Genomic DNA, 20,940 nt, shown 5'->3' with positions numbered 1-20,940 from the left:
GAAAGCGACAAGAGCTGTACCCACTGAGGGGTAATTTCCCCCCAATTGTCCTTCCTCCATTGCACCCCAGAGCCTTTTCCCAGCTATAAACAAACCCCCCCAACCCTAACCCTAACCCCTACCCCAACCCCACCACCCCCCCCCCCCACCTTGTACGTTGGTTTATTTTGGTATCTTTCTTAGCTTACCTCCCACAAGCGATCTGAGAGACTTTACTTCCAAATAGCTCACCCACCAGGCGAGGTTTGATCTCATCCCTTTTTGTGTGGTGTCCCAGTTGTCCATGTCTCCCAGCTCCGAAGGTGAGTACAAGCCCATCCTAGAAGAGAGGCAACAACAACTTGCATTTATATAGCACCTTTAACAGAGTAAAACGTCCCAAAGGTGCCTCGCAGGAGCATTATCAGATAGAATTTGACACCAAGCCACGAGATATTATCCAATTTCTTGGACAGCAGGTGCTGCTAGTGGTTCTGCCGTTGCCATTTACACCTCCTCTGGACCCTTCTCTTGTTTCTTTGCTTGCCTCCTTTTGCCTTGCACCAGCATCCCTTTTGTCATTTAATCACTCCTGCCCTCCACCCTATCACAGACCTTCCCATTTATTTTTTCTTCCCCCCCCTTTTCCCTGGCTCTGTACTTTGCTTATAAACGGTTAAATCTCTAACTTCTTCCTGTTCTGATGAAAGGTCATCGACCTGAAACGTTTAACTCTGTTTCTCTCTCCCCACAGATGCTGCCTGACCTGCTGAGTGTTTTCCAGCATTTTCTGTTTTTATTTAAGGAGGTATTAGGGCAGGTGACCAAAAGCTTGGTCAAAGAGGTAGGTCATAGAGTTATAGAGTCATAGAGTTATACAGCACGGATAGAGGCCCTTCGGCCCATCGTGTCCGCGCCGGCCATCAGCCCTGTCTACTCTAATCCCATATTCCAGCATTTGGTCCGTAGCCTTGTATGCTATGGCATTTCAAGTGCTCATCCAAATGCTTCTTGAATGTTGTGAGGGTTCCTGCCTCCACAACCCTTTCAGGCAGTGAGTTCCAGACTCCAACCACCCTCTGGGTGAAAAAGTTCTTTCTCAAATCCCCTCTAAACCTCCCGCCTTTTACCTTGAATCTATGTCCCCTTGTTATAGAACCCTCAACGAAGGGAAAAAGCTCCTTAGTATCCATCCTATCTGTGCCCCTCATAATTTTGTACACCTCAATCATGTCCCCCCTCAGCCTCCTCTGCTCCAAGGAAAACAAACCCAATCTTCCCAGTCTCTCTTCATAGCTGAAGCGCTCCAGCCCTGGTAACATCCTGGTGAATCTCCTCTGCACCCTCTCCAAAGCGATCACATCCTTCCTGTAGTGTGGCGACCAGAACTGCACACAGTACTCCAGCTGTGGCCTAACCAGTGTTTTATACAGCTCCATCATAACCTCCTTGCTCTTATATTCTATGCCTCGGCTAATAAAGGCAAGTATCCCATATGCCTTCTTTACCACCTTATCTACCTGTTCCACCGCCTTCAGGGATCTGTGAACTTGCACACCAAGATCCCTCTGACCCTCTGTCTTGCCTAGGGTCCTCCCATTCATTGTGTATTCCCTTGCCTTGTTAGTCCCTCCAAAGTGCATCACCTCGCACTTTTCCGGGTTAAATTCCATTTGCCACTGTTCTGCCCATCTGACCAACCCATCTATATCGTCCTGCAAACTGAGGCTATCCTCCTCGCTATTTACCACCCTACCAATTTTTGTATCATCAGCGAACTTACTGATCATACCTTTTACATTCATATCCAAGTCATTAATGTAGACCACAAACAGCAAGGGACCCAGCACCGATCCCTGTGGTACCCCACTGGCCACAGGCTTCCAGTCACAAAAACAACCTTCGACCATCACCCTCTGCCTTCTGCCACTAAGCCAGTTTTGTATCCAAAGTGCCAAGGCACCCTGGATTCCATGGGCTCGTACCTTCTTGACCAGTCTCCTGTGGGGGACTTTATCGAAGGCCTTACTGAAATCCATGTATACCACATCCACTGCGTTACCCTCATCCACACGCCTAGTCACCCCCTCAAAAAATAATCAAATTAGTCAGACATGATCTTCCCTTGACAAAGCCATGTTGACTATCCCTGATTAATCCTTGCTTCTCCAAGTGGAGACTAATTTTGTCCTAGGAGCGTCTTAGGTAGCGAGGCGGAGAGGTTTAGGGAGAGAATTCCAGAGCAGAGAGTAACAAAGCCACTGCTTCTGCAATGAACCCACATGTTCACTGAGCTCACGATGTGGCAGATAGATCATTTGTGGATTCCCAACTTTCCTCAGTGGAGAATGTGGCTTGGCATTCAGTGCAGTTTGCACTGTGTCAGCAACTGAACAGGTCAAGTGTGTTTACACATAAAAAGACCCCTTATTCTAATCATTCATTTGCTCTCCCATTTGCTGCAAGGGTCAGAGTATATCCACAATCACATTAGTCAAAATGCTAATTGAAAAATGTTTTTTTTACAAGCAAATCTGTGGACCTGGAGTTTTGAAAGGGACTGTTTACAGCACTGTTGCCTTGTTGGTGGGTAAATCCTAAATCGAAGTATCAAGGTCTATTCAAATGAATGAGTAAATTGTAAACAATTTTACAACACCAAGTTATAGTCCAGCAATTTTATTTTAAATTCACAAGCTTTCGGAGGCTTCCCCCTTCCTCAGGTGAACGATGTGAAATGAAGTCCTCGAAATGAAATCGCATTTATAATAGAACATTGATCTAAACTTGACATGTGTCCCCTTGGTGACCCTCAGTATACATCTAAGTGGCATATCGGGACAGCACTTGAACACTTCTGGCCCTGAGGTAATAACAGTCTTGTTTGATAGATTGTATATAAAAAAAGTCGAAAGGATCTCAGCTGGTAACATTCTCTCGCCTTTCAGTCGGAAAGTTGTGGGTTCAAGTCCTACTCCAGAGACGTGAGTGCATAATCTAGGCTGACACTCCCGGTGCCAGTACGGAGGGAGTGCTGCAATGTCGTTGGTGCCGTCTTTCGTCTGAGACATTAAACCGAGATCCTCCCAGGTGGATGTAAAAGATCTCGGGGCTGCTATTTCGAAGAAGAGCAGGGGAGTTCTCCCTGGTGTCCTGAGCCTATATTTATCCCTCAACCAACATCACTAAAAAACAGATTATCTGGTCATTATCACGGTGCTGTTTGTGGGAGCTTGCTGTGCGCAAATTGGCTGCCGCGTTTCCTACATTACAACAGTGACTACACTTCAAAAGTACTTCACTGGCTGTAAAGAGTTTTGGGACGTCCTGAGGTCGTGAAAGGCATTATATAAATGCAAGTCTTCCTTTCTTTCTTTGAACAAAATACTGCTTCATGATTAAATTTGAAGTATTCTAAGGACGAACCTTAGTCAACACAGCAGTGTGCTGTCCTCCACAGGAAATGTAGACTATTTTCTTACACTCCAATAGCTTTACATGAGAGGGATGCTGCCGGTCTGTGAGAAAATGGAGAAATGGTCCTTTATTACTGGGTTTTCAATAGAGAGAATCCTTTTGTCTGGGGTTACGTAGCTGTAACATTGCGCATATGCAGACGAGATAGCGCACGGTGGATTTAAGGATAGGGTTGCCTACTCTGGTTGGACGCATTCCTGGAGGTTTCATCACATGACCTTCCACCTCCAACCACCCCGCCCTGCGCTCTCCCGCCAATGGTCGCCCGACACGTCCATCCTCATAGTACACTTCTCTCTTCTCCTTTAAGACGCTCCTTAAAACCTACATCTTTGACCAAGTTTTTGGTCACCTGTCCCGATATCTCCTTATGTGGCTCGGTGTCAAATCTTCTTTGATTACGCTCCTGTGAAGCGCCTTGGGACGTTTTACTACGTTAAAGGAGCGAAATAAATGCAAGTTGTTGTGTATACAGCCTCCAAAACATAACGGGGTAGGTTTGAGAATCAAGGCTCTCGTGTGGAGACTTGCTAGGCAGGGACACAGGTTGTAGAATCAGCCCAGTAGTGTTGTGGTCCTTTCTGTGACCTGTACTGCTATCTAGCAGAATCCCACTTTGAAAATGGAGCCTCACAAAATGCGCGCTGAAACCTTAGTTAATTTTCACAGAGCTTGAAGGAACTTTTAGCTCTGTGACTGATTATAAAACCTCCAGTTTTAAAATACGCAAATGAATAGGGAGCAGAGGAGAGAGTCGGCTCCCAAAAATACGTAACTAAGATATCCAGGAACTAGATGATATGTTGAGCTTTGAGCTTCTGAATGTTTTGTTTTAACCACCAATTAAATCTGAAAGTCGCAGTCTTCTTGGTAATTCTCAGAACTACAGCTGCAGTTCTGTATTTTACCACTGGAGGGAGACCTGTTGTTGGTGTCGACACTAAAGCTGCTGATTCGATGAGTTGGATCAGCAACAACAACTTGCATTTTTACAGCGCCTTTAACATAGTAAAAACGTCCCAAGGCGCCTCACAGGAGCGATTATCAAACAAAATGTGACACCGAGACACAGAAGAAGATATTAGGACAGGTGATCAAAAGCTTGGTCAAAGAAGTTAGTTTTAAAGAGCATCTTAAAAGGAGGAGAGAGAGAGAGGTTGAGAGGCAGAGAGGTTTAGGGAGGGAATTCCAGAGCTTAGGGACCAGGCAGCTGAAGGCACGGCCGCCAATGGTGGAGCGATGAAAATCGGGGGATGCGCAAGAGGCCAGAATTGGAGGAACGCAGCGATCTCGGAGGGTTGTAGAGGCTGGATGAGGTTACAGAGATAGGGAGGGGGCGAGGCCACGGAGGGATTTGAAAACAAGCATGAGAATTTTAAAATCGAGGCGCTGCCGGACCGGGAACCAACGTAGGTCAGCGAGCACGGTGGGGTGATGGGTGAACGGGACTTGGTGCGAGTTAGGATACGGGGCAGCAGAGTTTTGGGTGAACTCAAGTTTATAGCAAAGGGGTGGCATTGTGTCTCCCTGTGATCTCAAGCTCAGCGACACAGACCCGGAGACGAAAACTGGAAAGAGACACGTGCGTGCGTGAGATAAAGGAAGAGACTTCCACTTTTCTTACCGGTCGTGTCCTTGAGCCCCAGCTGTCCGTGATTATTTCTTCCCCAGCCGAACACTGCCCCTGAGACAGAGAGAGCAAAGCTGTGCGCCCCTCCTGCAGCGACCTGGGCCAAGGGGATACCAGCCAGTGTCTTCACGCACTGGGGGCTGGACGGGGAGCGCTTCTCTGCGCCAAGGCCCAGCTGGCCATGAGTGTTCTGTCCCCAGGCAAACAGTTGACCGTCTGGTAGCGGAAATTAAAGAGAGAAAAAAAATCTATGTTCAAAGTTTGCTAAAATTACTCAGTAAGAAAATATTTTGTCACCTTTTCTCGGGTGTTACTGGTTTTAGTTACTTATCTTTCGAGGTACAATTCAGAGATCTTAGACATATAACAGGGGTCAGCTGTGTCTCAGGGGGTAGCACTTTTGCCTCTTAGTCAGAAGGTTGTGGGCTTAAGTCCCACCCCAGAGACTTGGGCGCACAATCCAGGCTGACACTCGCAGTGCAGTACTGAGGGAGCGCTGCACTGTCGGAGGTGCCGTCTTTCGGATGCGATGTCAAACCGAGGCCGCTTCTGCCCGCTCAGGCGGATGTAAAAGATCCCATGGCCCTATTTTCAAAGAAGAGCAGGGGAGTTCTCCCCGGTGTCCTGGGCCAACATTTATCTCACAACCAACATCACTAAAAAAAAAACAGATTAACTGATTGCTGTTTGTGGGAGCTTGCTGTGCGCAAATTGGCTGCCGCGTTTCCTACAATACAACAGTGACTACACTTCGAAAGTATTTAATTGGCTGTAAAGCGCTTTGGCATGTCCTGAGGTCATGAAAGACGCTATATATAATGCAAGTTCTATCTTTCTTGTACAGTACATACAACGCGAAATGTCACACTGTGCAGGTGTAATATGGGATGTATTTTGCGAACGTATATAAGGACAGACTTTACAAATAGACACACCTGGCACATTGCTTCATGCTCCGGAAGCAAATGTCGGCGATTCAGCATCGAGGTCAATGGGTCCAACCAGATTTTCCATTCATTAATTTTAGTGATACAATATCCTGCAGGACCCACTGAACTGCACGTGTGAAAACCCGATACATGCCTCTGGTGTGCAGGAGTCTGAATTCGTAAAACCTACCCAATAATTTGTGCAGAAGGTGTTGGCTGCATATAGTGACGCAACTATTCCCTGGCCAGAATGAAGATGATTGGGTAATTCCCCCGTCAATCACGCCTGGAGACCGCACTGCTGTAAGTGACTGGGATTGATTTTACGCACATAATTTGTATTATGTAACTATCCTCCACTCGCTGCATTTTGCTGGAGAAATAATCCTGCTTATATCGGGAGAAGTTGCTGTAGTTTGGGTCATGAATTCTGTTTGCTGTAGTTCCTAGAGGCTCTTTTCAAATAGACCCTGCTCTAAAATTTACTGTTTGCTGTGAGTCCTGCCATAAGTCAAGTTTGCTGACAATACAAAGCTAGGTGGGAAAGTAAGCTGTGAGGAGGACACAAAGAGTCTGCAAAAGGATATAGACAGGTTAAGTGAGTGGGCAAGAAGGTGGCAGATGGCACATAATGCGGGGAAATGTGAGGTTATTCACTTTGGTAGAAAGAATAGAAAAGCAGAATATTTTTTAAATGGTGAGAAACTGTTAAATGTTGAGTACAACAGTAAGGAAGTCTTACTACAATTGTACAGGGCTTTGGTGAGACCTCACCTGGAGCACTGCAGTTTTGGTCTCCTTACCTAAAGAAGGATATACTTGCCTTAGAGGCGGTGCAACAAAGGTTCATTAGATTGATTCCTGGGATGAGAGGGTTGTCCTATGAGGAGAGATTTAGTAGAATGGGTCTATACTGTCTGGAGTTTAGAAGAATGAAAGGTGATCTCATTGAAACATTTAAAATTCTTAGAGGACTTGACGGGGTAAATGCTGAGAGGCTGTTTCCCCTGGCTGGAGAGTCTAGAACTATGGGGCATGGTCTCAGGATAAGGGATCGGCCATTTAGGACTGAGATGTGAAGGAATTTCTTCACTCAGACAGTGATGAATCTTTGGAATTCTCTACCCCAGAGGGCTGTGGATGCTCAGTCATTGAGAATATTCAAGGCTGAGATCGATAGATTTTTGGACTCTAGGGGAATCAAGGGATACGGGGATCGGGCGGGAAAGTGGAGTTGAGGTCGAAGATCAGCCATGATCTGATTGAATGGCGGAGCAGGTTCGAGGGGCCACACGGCCTACTCCTGCTCCTATTTCTTATGTTCTTTTGTAAGTCCCGCCCCGCCTCCAACTCATTGGCTGACACAGTGGTGTCAATAGACACTCCGGAAGATGTTAGGCCAGTTATCAGGAGCCACCTGTTGCCAAAATATTCCTTGCTACTCTCAGATACAGTCCGGTAGTTTCCGCCTCTGCGCTTGACCATCCATGATTCCATCCCCCCATCATCCTCCCCCCTCCCCACCCGCTCCTCCTCGCCCCCATCCTCTCATCTCCGTGGCTGCTCCCCCTAATCATCCCCCTTGTCCCCCTCATTCTTTCCCCCGCCTGCCCCCCTCATTCTCCCCATCCCCACCCGCTCCCCCTCACCCCCATCCTCCCCACTCCCCACCCGCTCCCCCCCCTCATCTTCCCCCCTCCCCACCCCCTCCCCCCATCCTCTCATCTCCCTGGCTGCTCCCCCTAATCTTCCCCCTTGTCCCCCTCATTCTTTCCCCGCCTGCCTCCCTCATTCTCCCCCTCCCCACCCGCTCCCCCTCACCTCCATCCTCCCCACTCCCCACCCGCTCCCCCTCTCATCTTCCCCCCTCCCCACCCCCTCCCCCTCACCCCCATCCTCTCATCTCCCTGGCTGCTCCCCCTAATCTTCCCCCCCCGCCTGCCCCCCTCATCCTCCCCACTCCCGTCCGCTCCCCCATCATCCTCCCCCCCTTGTCCCCCTCATCCTTCCCCCCGCCTGCCCCCCCTCATCCTCCCCACTCCCCGTCCGCTCCCCTCATCATCCTTCCCCCTCCCGCCCAAGTGAATGGGCAGAAAATCATGGGCTGGCGATCGAAAATCAGAAAGCCCTGGTCACAATCTCTTCTCTCAACACAGGCTACATCCCTCTCAAAAACTTAGAATCAGAGAATCATACAGGACAGAAGGAGGCCATTCGGCCCATTGTGCCTGTGCCAGCTCTTTGAAAGAGCTATCCAATTAGTCCCACTCACCCTGCTCTTTCCCCATAGCCCTGCAAATTTTTACTTTTTAAATATATATCTAATTCCCTTTTGAAAGTTATTATTGAATCTACTTCCACCACCCTTTCAGGCAGCGCATTCCAGATCATAACAACTCGTTGCGTAAAATAAATTCTCCTCATCTCCACACTTTGGTTTTTCTGCCAACTACCATAAATCTGTGTCCTCTGGTTACCGACCCTCCTGCCACTGGAAACAGTTTCTTTTCATTTACTCTATCAAAACTGTTCATAATATTGAACACCTCTATTAAATCTCCCCTCAACCTTCTCTGCTCTAAGGAGAACAATCCCAGCTTCTCCATTCTCTCCGCATAACTTTCTACTGTTGCAGCAGAGGCAATTTTGTGAAACTTTGCCAATGGCGCACAATCTCACTAGCAGTGAGCCTGAGTCGGAGAATGGGGGCGATGTGTGTTGTAGCCCGATCGCTGATCCACATTTGCATTTAGTGAGACTCCACGCTGGAAGCAGTCTCCTAAAGTTATTCCTACAATGTACTGTGAATACAGCAAATAGTGCTGCAACGTCTACATATCGATTGACTCTGACACACACTAATGGTACACCAGACAGATATATATAGAATATTACTTTAACCCCATATGTACTGTGCATAGAGTTTTGTCTTTCCATATCAGATTTTCCTTGTGTCCATCAATTCTTGTATCCTTGACACTATTTTTCCTGTCCAGCCGCTGAAAAATCAAACCATAAACAAGCTAAGTAAAGTTACCGAGCTTACAGCGCTAAAAATACTGCCAGCTCCCTCCCAGCACTTGCCTTGAGCTGCTGGGACATTCTATCAGCGCACTGACCACACCATCCTCCTCCAACGCCTCTCCTCCGTTGTCCACCGGGTCCCATTCGTATCTATCCAATTGCAGCCAGAGAATCTGCTGCACTGGCTTCTCTTCCTGCTCCCGCACTGCTACCCATGGAGTCCCCTGAGGATCTATCCTTGGCCCCCTCCTGTTTCTCATCTACATGCTGCCCCTCGGCGACGTCATCCGAAAACCACGACGTCAGGTTCCACGTGTACGCTGACGACACCCAGCTCTACCTCACCGCCACCTCCTGTTGTTGTTGTTGACTCACTTACCCTGAGCTTCTAGTATACACTATCGACAAAAACGCCAAGTTGCATTTAAATAGCGCCTTTAACGTAGTAAAACGTCCCAAGGCTCTTCACAGGAGCGTTGTCAGATAGGATTTGCACTGAGCCACATAAGGAGATATTAGGACAGGTGAAGAGATAGGTTTTAAAGAGTATCTGAAAGGAGGGGAGAGAGGTAGAGAGGCGGAGAGTTGTAGGGAGGGAATTCCAGAACTTAGGGCCGAGGCAGCTGAAGGCACGGCCGCCAATGGTGGGGCAAAGGAAATCGGGGGATGCACAAGAGGCCAGAGTTGGAGGAGCGCAGAGGTCTCGGAGGGCTGTAGGGCTGGAGGAAGTTACAGAGATAGGGAGGGGCGAGGCCACGGAGGGATTTGAACACAGGCAGTGCATTGACTTTCACGTGCCCTGACTCAATTACCTTTTCAATATACTCCCTTTTTCTTCCCTCCTCTCCAAATAAATATGGACCAGGGCACTCAGCAGTAATCACCTGCTATTCTTCAAAATAGTACCATGGGATCTTTGGTCTGAGAGGGCAGATAGGTTTTAATATCTCATCTGAAAGACGGCACCTCTGACAGTGCAGCACTCCCTCAGTATTGGCACCAGGAGTGTCAGCCTGGATTTTGTGCTCAAGTCTCTGGAGTGAGAGTTGAATCCACAGCCACCTGACTCAGAGACAAGCGTGCTACCCACTGGGCCACGGCTGACACCGTCCATACATGGCTATCAATACACGCACTCACGCACACGTGTGTGCACACACGCATACTTTCCAGCAGGAATCGCTCAGCATCAATCAGCACCAGGAACCCTGTATAAGTTTTCTTCTCCATAGCCTGGAGTCACCGAGACCATTGTAATCCTAGTGCTGTGCTGACTGAGATCAGCACAGACCAGGGATCAGATCTGGCTCGCACCTGGTCTATGTTGCTCAGTACCACTCCAAGTGGTACAATTACCCACTGACCCATCTGTGCAGCAAGCCTCCCTCCCCCCCACCTCCCCTGAACATTTTCTTATATTCAGGGATGGATGCTATTCCACTTGTGTTTGGTAGTTTTAGTTATATTACCAAATGGTCACTTATCAGCAAAATAAATTGAATAGGATTTAATTTTGAGTCAAGGATCAAAAACAGTGGGGGAATTTTGCACCCATCTCTCATTAAGAGCACTTAAAAAAAATCTTAGACAGATTTTTCTCTTGATGCACTTGAGAGCAACAGATTGCTTGGGCACACCACATTGAGGAAGATTACTGAGGGTCTGTTATAGCAATGATCTTCCCTGCAGAGATTGCCTTTATGCCCCTCATGCACCTATTTTCTTCTTGATTTCCTTACCTTTGCACAGAGCCAGTGAGTGATCGTTTCCACAGGCAACTTGAATGACACACATTCCTGCAAAGTGTCTCAGTAACCTACGCAAACAAACAAAACCATTAATCAATAATTATCACAAGGACTTAATTTCAAAATACCTTTATACCTGCGTAACATCAATGGGTAAATCTCTGCTGCCCGTATCCCAACTCGCACCAAGTCCCATACACCCATCACCCGCTGTGCTCGCCGACCTACATTGGCTCCAGGTCCAGGAACACCTCGATTTTAAAATTCTCATCCTTGTTTTCAAATCCCTCCATGGCCTCGCGCCCCCCACCCCCCCACCCCCCCCCCCCACCTCTGTAACCTCCTCCAGCCTTACAACCCTCCGAGATCTCGGCGTTCCTCCAATTCTGGCCTCTTGCGCATCCCCCGATTTTAATCGCTCCACCATTGGCGGCCGTGCCTTCAGCCGCCTAGGCCCTAAGCTCTGGAATTCCCTCTCTAAACCTCCCCGCCTCTCTCTCCTCCTTCAAGACACTCCTTTAAACCTACCTCTTTGACCAAGCTTTTGGTCACCTGCCCTAATATCTCCTTAAGTGACTCGGTGTCAAATTGAGATGTTTAACTATGTTTTACAGACAGTAATGATTGGGATGAAAGACAAACTGGTATAGGAGCAGCAAATATGGTACAGGAAATAGCAGGTAACATGCAAGAGGAAAAACTCTTTTACACAGCGAGTGGTTAGCATCTGGAATGCACTGCCCGAGGGAGTGGTGGAGGCAGATTCAATCATGGCCTTCAAAGGGGAACTGGATAAGTACTTGAAAGGAAAAAAAATTGCAGGGCTACGGGGAAAGGGTGAGGGAGTGGGACTAGCTGGATTGCTCTTGCATAGAGCCGGCACGGACTTGATGGGCCGAATGGCCTCCTTCCGTGCTGTAACCTTTCTATGATTCTACGATTCTAAGAGTGAATATCCAGTGCCAATGGAATGTTCAAGACAGATTTCCCTCTCATTGTGGTTAAGTGTTAGGGCACTGAGCATAAAGGAAATCTCTGCAGGGAAGATCATTGCGTATAACAGACCCTCAGTAATCTTCCTCAATGTAGTGTGCCCAAGCAATCCGTTGCTCTCAAGTGCAACAAGAGAAAAATCTGTCTAAGATATTTCTTTAAGTGCTCTTAATGAGAGATGGGTGCAAAATTCCCCCACTGTTTTTGATCCTTGACTCAAAATTAAATCCTATTCAATTTCTTCTGCTAATAAATGACCATTTGGTAATATTACTAAAACTGCCAAACACAAGTGGAGTAGCATCCATCCCTGAATATAAGAAATTCCAGAGTGGGGAAAAGCCATTCAGCCCATCAAGCCCACTGTATGTGGAGTCCATGCCTGATTATTCCCTCTTACACCACCAGTCGATGCCCCTCTTTTGGGACACAAAGTTCCAAGTAAAGTTCAAAAACAATGTACTGTTCATCACTTAATGCCTCCTAGATTCATAGCATCATAGAATGATACAGCAAAGAAGGAGGCCATTTGGCCCATCATGCCTGTGCTGGCTCTTTGAAAGAGCTATCCGATTAGCCCCATTCCCCTGTTCTTTCCCCATTGCCCAGCAAATTTTTCCCCTTCAAGTATTTATCCAATTCCCTTTTGAAAGTTACTATTGAATCTGCTTCCACCGCCCTTTCAGGCAGTGCATTCCAGATCGTAACAACTCGCTGTGTAATTTTTCTTTATCCTCATGTCGAACTCCGACAACTAAAATAATTCTTACTGTGGGTTCGTTATGGAGAATGGCTTCGCGTTAACTCCACGTTTCTTGTTTTGAAATTTACTAAAAAATAAATTTCCTGCTTCGGAAACAAACAGGATGTGTGAGGTTCCACTGTCCACGAAATTAATCTTGTCCTCCTCCAATCCATTAACCTGCTCTGCACAGAAAGGAAAGCACAAAATATAAGAACCTAAGGAAGTAGAGGTCAACAGAGCACTGATAAACACGGGGCTATATTAAGCTTAGACGTTGCTTCACAAGCTTTGCACACTTTGTGCACGTTTCTCTAGGGTTGCACCAGATGTATAGCAAGTGTAAAAGGTGAAGTTTATTTTTAAGCAATGCATGTAAGGAAAGGGTTAATTAGACTGCCTTGAAGTCGCTTTATATCGTAGTTAATATCAACTTTTAGCTTTTGCCTGTTAAGTGAGTCTCTGTTAAAAGAAGAGACTAATTGTAAGACAGGCTTGCTTTATTTTTATTAATATAGAATTCAGCGAAGGGCGACGGTCAGTTTGGACAGTGATGCCACAAACTCCGTTCCTTAGCCACCGACTCCATCCCTCTCCCTGACCACTGTCTGAGGATGAACCAGACTGTTCGCAACCTTGGCGCCCTATTTGACCCTGAGCTGAACTTCTGACCCCATATCCTCCCCATCATCAAGACCGCCAACTTTTACCTCTGTAACATCATCCGTCTCAGGGTAGATGCTGAGAGGTTATTTCCCCTGGCTGGAGAGTCTAGAACTAGGGGGCATAGTCGCAGGATAAGGGGTCGGCCATTTAAGACTGAAATGAGGAGGAATTTCTTCACTCAGAGGGTTGTGAATCTTTGGAATTCTGCACCCCTGAGGACTGTGGATGCTGAGTCACTGAATATATTCAAGACTGAGATAGACAGATTTCTGGATTCTAGGGGAATCAGGGGATATGGGGATCGGGCGGGAAAGTGGAGTTGAGGTCGAAGATCAGCCACGATCTGATTGAATGACAGAGCAGGCTCGAGGGGCCGTGTGGCCTACTCCTGCTCCTAATTCTTATGTTCTTATGTCTCCGCCTTTGCCTCAGCTCATCTGCTGCTGAAACACTCATCCGTGCCTTTGTTACCTCCAGACTTGACCATTCCAATGCTCTCCTGCCCGGCCTCCCACCCTCCGTAAACTTGAGCTTATCCTAAACTCTGTTGCCCGTATCCTAACTCGCACCAAGTCCCGTTCACCCACTACCCCTGTGCTCGGTGACCTACATCGGCTCTCAGTCTGGCAATGCCTTGATTTTAAAATTTTCATCCTTGTTTTCAAATCCCTCCATGGCCTTGTCCTCTCCCTATCTCTGTAACCTCTTCCAACCCTACAACCCTCCGAGATCTCTGCGCTCCTCCAATTCTGGCCTCTTGCGCATCCCCGATTTTCATCGCTCCACCATTGGCGGCCATGCCTTCAACTGCCTGGGCGCTAGGCTCTGGAATTCCCTCCCTAAACCTCCCCGCCTCTTTACCTCTCTCCCCTCCTTTAAGAGGCTCCATAAAACCTACCTCCTGTTCTAATATCTCCTTCTGTGGCTCGGTGTCAAATTTTATTTGATAATTGCTCCTGTGAAGCGCCTTGGGACGTTTTACTACGTTAAAGGCGCTATACAAATGTAAATTGCCGTTGTTGTAAATTTAATTAAAAGACATTCCAGTAATTAGTTGATAACAAGTTCATGCTGGAGGACACATCTGCGAATCCATCATCTTTGTCGGAGGCAGGAGATTGGTACCAGAAAAGAACTTGTTAAAATTAAAGTTATTGCACAGACTCACAACAAATGGGCAGGAAAAGCTCCCTTTGTTAGGAAGGCTTTGAAGAAGCACCTGCCTGAGAAAGACCATGGATCTGGTGCATCGTTGATCTCTGCAGAACATACCCCAAAGTGCCAAATCAGACAACCCTCACCCCAGCTACCTCATCCAGCTGCATGTCCATTTAGCCATTCATCAAACAAGGGATGAGTTGGGTGTTGTACCATTCCTTCACTTGCCCACAGAATCTGTTTTGTTCCTACACGTTGCGTTCCTTTAACTTTCATTATGTCTCGCCCCAATAATTCATAGAATCAATCGTACTGCAGAGAAGGAGGCCATTCGGCCCATTGTGCCTGTGTCGGCTCTTTGAAAGAGCCAGCCAATTAGTCCCACTTCTCTGCTCTTTCCCCATAGCCGTGTAATTTTTTTCCCTTCAAGTATTTAAGCAATTCCCTTTTGAAAATTACTATTGAATCTGCTTCCACCGCCCTTTCAGTCATTGCATTCCAGATCATAACAACTCGCTGAGTAAAATAATTTCTCCTCACCTCCCCTCTGGTTCTCTTGCCAGTTATCTTAAATCTGTGTCCTCTGGTTACCATCCCTCCTGCCAGTGGAAACAGATTCTCTCTATCTACTCTAATCAAAGCTCCTCATAATTTTGAACATCTCTATCAAATCTCCCCTTAACCTTCTCTGCTCCAAGGAGAACAATCCCAGCTTCTCCAGTCTCTCCACATAACTGAAGTCCCTCATCCCCGGTGCCATTCTTTCTGTTATTTATTTTAACATTTTCAAAATGCTTCTTAGGGAGGCAAAGATTAGAATAATGGAAACAGCCACAGAGATAGGTGCAGAAAACCTTTTAATTTCTAAACGTAAAGGGGTCGAGTTTCCGTTCATTCCAGCCAGTAATATCAACGCAATCCAGGTGGGATCGGCCGAACCAGCGCAAAAGATTGCAAAATTTTAAATGTAATGAGTTACGCCCAAAACGCACTTACATTTGTGTTTTCCATGATCTTTTACACTGGTTTAAGTTTCAATAGAACCACAGAATCATAGAAAGGTTACAGCACGGAAGGAGGCCATTTGACCCATTGAGTCCGTGCCGGCTCTATGCAAGAGCAATCCAGATTAGTCCCACTCCCCCGCCCTTTCCCCGTAGCCCTGCAAATTTTTTCCTGTTCAAGTACTTATCCAGTTCCCTTTTGAAGGCCATGATTGAATCTGCCTCCACCACCCCCTCAGGCAGTGCATTCCAGATCCTAACCACTCGCTGTGTAAAAAAGATTTTCCTCATGTCACATTTGGTTCTTTTGCCAATCACCTTAAATCCATGTCTTTTGGTTCTTGAACCTTCCGTCAATGGGAACAGTTTCTCTCTATCCACTCTGCCTAGAACCTTCATGATTTTGAATACCTCTATCAAATCACCTCGCAGCTGTCTCTGTTCCAAGGAGAACAATCCTAGCTTCTCCAGTCTATCCATGTAACTATCCCTGGAATCATTCTATTAAATCTCTTCTGCACCCTCTCTAAGGCCTTCACATCTTTCCTAAAGTGCGGTGCCCACAACTGGACACAATACTCCAGTTGTGGCCGAACCAGTGTTTTATAAAGGTTTATCATGACTTCCATACTTTTGTACTCTATGCCTCTATTTATAAAGCCCAGGATCCCCTAAGCTTTTTTAACCGCTTTCTCAACCTGCCCTGCCGCCTTCAATGATTTGTGCACATATACCCCCAGATCTCTCTGTTCCTGCACCCCTTTTAAAATTGTGCCCTCTAGTTTATATTACTTCTCCTCATTCTTCCTACTGAAATGTATCACTTTGCATTTTTCTGCGTTAAATTTCATCTGCCACGTGTCCGCCCATGCCACCAGCCTGTCTATATCCTCTTGAAGTCTTTCAATATCCTCCTCACTGTTTACTACCCTTCCAAGTTTTGTGTCATCTGCAAATTTGGAAATTGTGCCCTGTACACCCAAGTCCAAGTCGTTAATATGTCAAGAAATGCAGTGGTCCCAGCACCGAGCCCTGCGGAACACCACTGTACACCTCTCTCCAGTCCGAAAAACAACCGTTCACCACTGCTCTCTGTTTCCTGTCACTTAGCCAATTCTGTATCCATGGTGCCACTTCCCCCTTTATTCCATGGGTTGCAATCTTAATGATAAGCTTACCATGCAGCACTTTATTAAACACCTTTTGAAAGTCCATATACACCACATCAATTGCATTGCCCTCATCTACTCTCTCTGTTACCTCATCAAAAACTCTATTAGGTTAGTTAAACACGATTTGCCTTTAATAAATCCGTGCTGACTTTCCCTAATCAATCCACACTTGTCTAAGTGACTGTTAATTCTGTCCCGGATTATCGTTTCTAAAAGTTTTCCCACCACTGAGGTTAAACTGACTGGCCTGTAGTTGCTGAGTTTATCCTTACACCCTTTTTTGAACAAGGGTATAACATTTGCAATTCTCCAGTCCTCTGGCACCACCCCCATATCTACAGATATTTGGAAGATTATGGCCAGTACCTCCACAATTTCCACCCTTACTTCCCTCAGCAACCGAGGATGCATCCCATCCGGACCTGACTCCCCAAAGCCTCTCCACCATCTACAAGGCACAAGTCAGGAGTGTGATGGAATACTCTCCACTTGCCTGGATGAGTGCAGCTCCAACAACACTCAAGAAGCTCGACATCATCCAAGACAAAGTAGCCCGCTTGATTGGCACCCCATCCACCACCCTAAACATTCACTCCCTTCACCACCGGCGCACCGTGGCTGCAGTGTGTACCATCTACAGGATGCACTGCAGCAACTCGCCAAAGCTTCTTCAACAGCACCTCCCAAACCCACGACCTCTACCACCTAGAAGGACAAGGGCAGCAAGCACATGGGAACAACATCACCTGCACGTTCCCCTCCAAGTCACACACCATCCCGACTTGGAAATTTAAGGCCGTTCCTTCATCGTCGCTGGGTCAAAATCCTGGAACTCCCTACCTAACAGCACTGTGGGAGTACCTTCACCACACGGACTGCAGTGATTCAAGAAGGTACCTTCTCAAGGGCAATTAGGGATGGGCAATAAATGCTAGCCTTACCAGTGACGCCCACATCCCATGAACGAATAAAAAAAAGAACAGGGTGACTTATCTACTTTAAGTACAGCTTGCCTTTCTAGTATCTCTTCTTTATCAATTTTTAGCCCATCCAGTATCTCAACTATATGTTCCTTTACTGAGACTCAGGCAGCATCTTCTTCCTTGGTAAAGACAGTTGCAAAATACTCATTTAGAACCTCGGCCATGCCCTCTGCCTCCATGAGTAGATCTCCTTTATGGTCCCTAATCGGCCCCACCCCTCCTCTTACTACCTGTTTACTGTTTACATGCCTGTAGAAGACTTTTAGATTCCCCTTTAAAAGTCTATTCTCATACTCTCTCTTTGCCCTTGTTTCCTTTTTCACTTCCCCTCTGAACTTTCTATATTCTGCCTGGTTCTCATTTGTGTTATCAACCTGACATCTGTCATACGCCCCTTTTTTCCATTTCATCTTACTCACTATCTCTTTTGTCATTCAGGGAGCTCTGGCTTTAGTTGCACTACCTTTCTGCCTCGTGGGAGTGTGCCTAGACTGTACCTGAACCATCTCCTCTTTAAAGGCCGCCCACTGTTCAATTACAGTTTTGCCTGCCAATCTTTGATTCCAATTTACCCGGGCCAGATCCGTTCTCATCCCATTGAAATTGGCCCTCCCACAATTAAGTGTTTTCACTTTAGAGTGGTGCATGTCCTTTTCCAAAGCTATTCTAAAACTTATGATACTATGATCACTGCTCCCTAAATGTTCCCCCACTGACACTTGCTCCACTTGGCCCACCTCATTCCCCAGACCAAGTCCAGCAATGCCTCCTTCCTTGTTGGGCCGGAAACGAGCTGGTCAAGAAAGTTCTCCTGAACACATTTCAAAAATTCCTCCCCCTCTTTGCCCCTTATATTATTATTGTTATCCCAGTCTATATTAGAATAGAAGTCCCCAGTTATTACTACTCTGTGGCTTTTGCACCTCTCTGTAATTTCCCTGCAAATTTGTTCCTCTATATCCTTCCCACTAGTTGGTGGCCTATAGAATACACCCAGTAGTGTAACGGAACCTCTTTTATTTTTTAACTCTAACCAAATAGATTCTGTCCTTGACCCCTCCAGGACATCCTCTGTCTCCAGTACTGCAATATTCTCCTTAATCAATACTGCCACCAACCCCACTCCTTTCTTTCCTTCCCTATCTTTCCTGAACACCTGAATCAGGCGACGCCCACAAAACTGGCCACGCCCCCAGGTCGACACTGCGAGATTCCGCCAATTGCGCTGGTTCGGGAAGCTCTTCAAATTGAGCTCATTTTCATGGGCGCACAGGAACTATTTGGCACATTTTAACTGTTTTTACATAGCCCAATGAAACTATTAAATGGTTCAGTATAGTTCTTTTTGAGTTATTTTCAGTGATTTTAAATCAGGTTACTCACTGGATACCATTATTAAAAAGGCTTATTTTTGCTGACAAACCCATTTTCAGCTGTATCAATAAAACTGCACCTGGTTACCACTCTTAAATACATCAAGGAATACTTTTTAATAGGGAAAAAAAAGAAATGATTGCGTTCTATTACGCTGCCCGATTGCGCTGGCTCCGGGAAGATTTTACGTTTGTGGTTATGCAAATGAATTTTAGCGGAAACTTGAACTGTAACCTAACCAGTGCAATTTCAAGTGCATTTTGGGTGCAATTTCCCGATTATGCCCAAAGTGGAAACTCTACCCCCCAAAATGATTTAAAATGCAAAAAAAAAATTCTGTCAGATTGTAGGGACTTTGCGTGTCTGCACAAATGGCAAGGAACCTATTAACCAGAAATCATCTGTACAGCTTGCAACAGTGCTTTGTCAATTTCTGTTGTCCCAGTTGAATTCAGGGTGATGTGATTCCCTTCCTCTTTCCAGAAGTTTAGCAACACAACACACGCTCCGTAACAGAATTGAAAGTGAAAGTAAAACAAAAGACGAACAGGAAAACAAAACTTAAGAGTGCTCAAGAGAGACTCTCTGTGAAAAAATATCTGAGTAAAATCGTGGCTGATGAGGCAGTCTTGTGACAGGCGCCCCTGGCAAGTGCTGGGAATACATGATTACATTTTGTTTTTAACCCCATACTTGTTAGGATGGAGAGAGTCTGGAGATACCTGCACCATCCTCATCCTAAGACATCTTACGCAAGCAAAGCAATAATTTATTTCAACGCAATTTACATCTGTTGTGTTTTGAGAAAAAAAGTTTATCACTTTTTAATGCAAAAAAAACCCTTTAATATCAATGAATGGTTACTATGTAAATAAATTAGAAACGCAATTCCTTATTTTAATAAATCTAAACCCAAGCAGCATAGAATCCCAGGAGAGACATTTCTATTCCTTGTTATTAATTTATGTGCCTCTCTGTGAAATAATAAATTGTTTCTTACAATTCCTGATGAGGATTTAAATATTTTACTAACTGCTTATACAGGGCCGTGGGGAGAGAGCAGGGCTCTGGATTTAGTTTACGGGATTTCACTAGCAAAGAGTTAGCACTTTGGGCTGAATGGCTGTAAACTTCTATAGTTCTATGGCCTATATTGCCTATAAATTAATTAATTAATGTGATGTTCACCAAATCCCTGTTTAGATTTGGATATTTTATTAACTTTCTGGATTTCCGATATCTAAATTAATTAATTAATGAGACATTCCCTGATAGGATTCGTATATTTTGTTAAGTTTTTCAGATTTTCAATATATGAATTAATTCATTAATGAGATAATTCCTAATTCCCGATAGGATTCAGATATTTTAATTAACTTTCTAGATTTCCGATATGTAGAAAAATAACTTAAATCAATCAATAATTTATTTATTGAGACTTTCCCTAAATCCCTGCTAGGGTGTGGATATTTTGTTTACTAACTGTAGAATGAACTTGCATTCAGGTAACACTTTTTACAGTCTCAGGGAGTCCCAAAGCGCTTCACAGTCACGGAATAAATGAAAGAATAAAACACAGCCTGTAATTCCTGGCAGAATCTGGATAATTTACTCGCTTACCTGGCTTCCCTCTCCATCGCTGCTCGTTGACCAGAGTGTAAACGCTGCCGTCGCTCAGCACAAACGCACTGAATCGACCTCTGCAACAAATGTGCTGGATGTCCTCCTTCTCAAAAACTTCACCTGAATAGGTGACTTGTGAAAGTATCCGGTCCTTCCTGGTCTTTGATCCCAGCTGCCTGCAGCTCATCTCTCCCCAGCGTAACATGCTTGTCTCCTTAGAGCTGCATTAATGTTCTGCAGCCAGTCCTCGGAGTGACAGCGATTTGTGGTTCAATTGGCACAGGGCCACTTCCTTGGCTCGGTAAACAAGTAAGAATAAATACAAACGTGCAAAGTGAAACAATGAACACCTGTGGAAAATGCTTAGATGGGGAATCCTAAGAAAGAAAATGAAAGGAAAGAAAGAAATACCTGTATTTATATAGCACCTTTCAAGAC

At 45.8% G+C, this 20,940-nt stretch overlaps 1 protein-coding gene across 1 annotated transcript in view; it reads right to left on the bottom strand.

Moving 5' to 3' along the window:
* The window catches only part of LOC137321766 (probable E3 ubiquitin-protein ligase HERC4), a 75,533-nt gene extending 54,802 nt beyond the window's left edge, over nucleotides 1–20,731 (bottom strand). Inside the window, exons 1-6 of the mRNA XM_067984446.1 lie at nucleotides 20,500–20,731; nucleotides 12,551–12,707; nucleotides 10,779–10,855; nucleotides 5,081–5,302; nucleotides 3,406–3,497; nucleotides 189–319 (exon numbers count right to left, since the gene is read on the bottom strand). Of these exons, the coding sequence (XP_067840547.1) occupies nucleotides 189–319; nucleotides 3,406–3,497; nucleotides 5,081–5,302; nucleotides 10,779–10,855; nucleotides 12,551–12,707; nucleotides 20,500–20,707 (887 nt within the window). The 5' untranslated portion in view covers nucleotides 20,708–20,731. The remainder of the gene's footprint in view (nucleotides 1–188; nucleotides 320–3,405; nucleotides 3,498–5,080; nucleotides 5,303–10,778; nucleotides 10,856–12,550; nucleotides 12,708–20,499) is intronic.
* Nucleotides 20,732–20,940: the final 209 nt, after the last annotated feature.

Source organism: Heptranchias perlo, chromosome 1 (assembly GCF_035084215.1).
Source record: "Heptranchias perlo isolate sHepPer1 chromosome 1, sHepPer1.hap1, whole genome shotgun sequence".
Taxonomy (NCBI): domain Eukaryota; kingdom Metazoa; phylum Chordata; class Chondrichthyes; order Hexanchiformes; family Hexanchidae; genus Heptranchias; species Heptranchias perlo.
The sequence above is the reverse complement of the archived record's forward strand: the minus strand, read 5'-3'. Positions and strand labels throughout refer to the sequence as shown.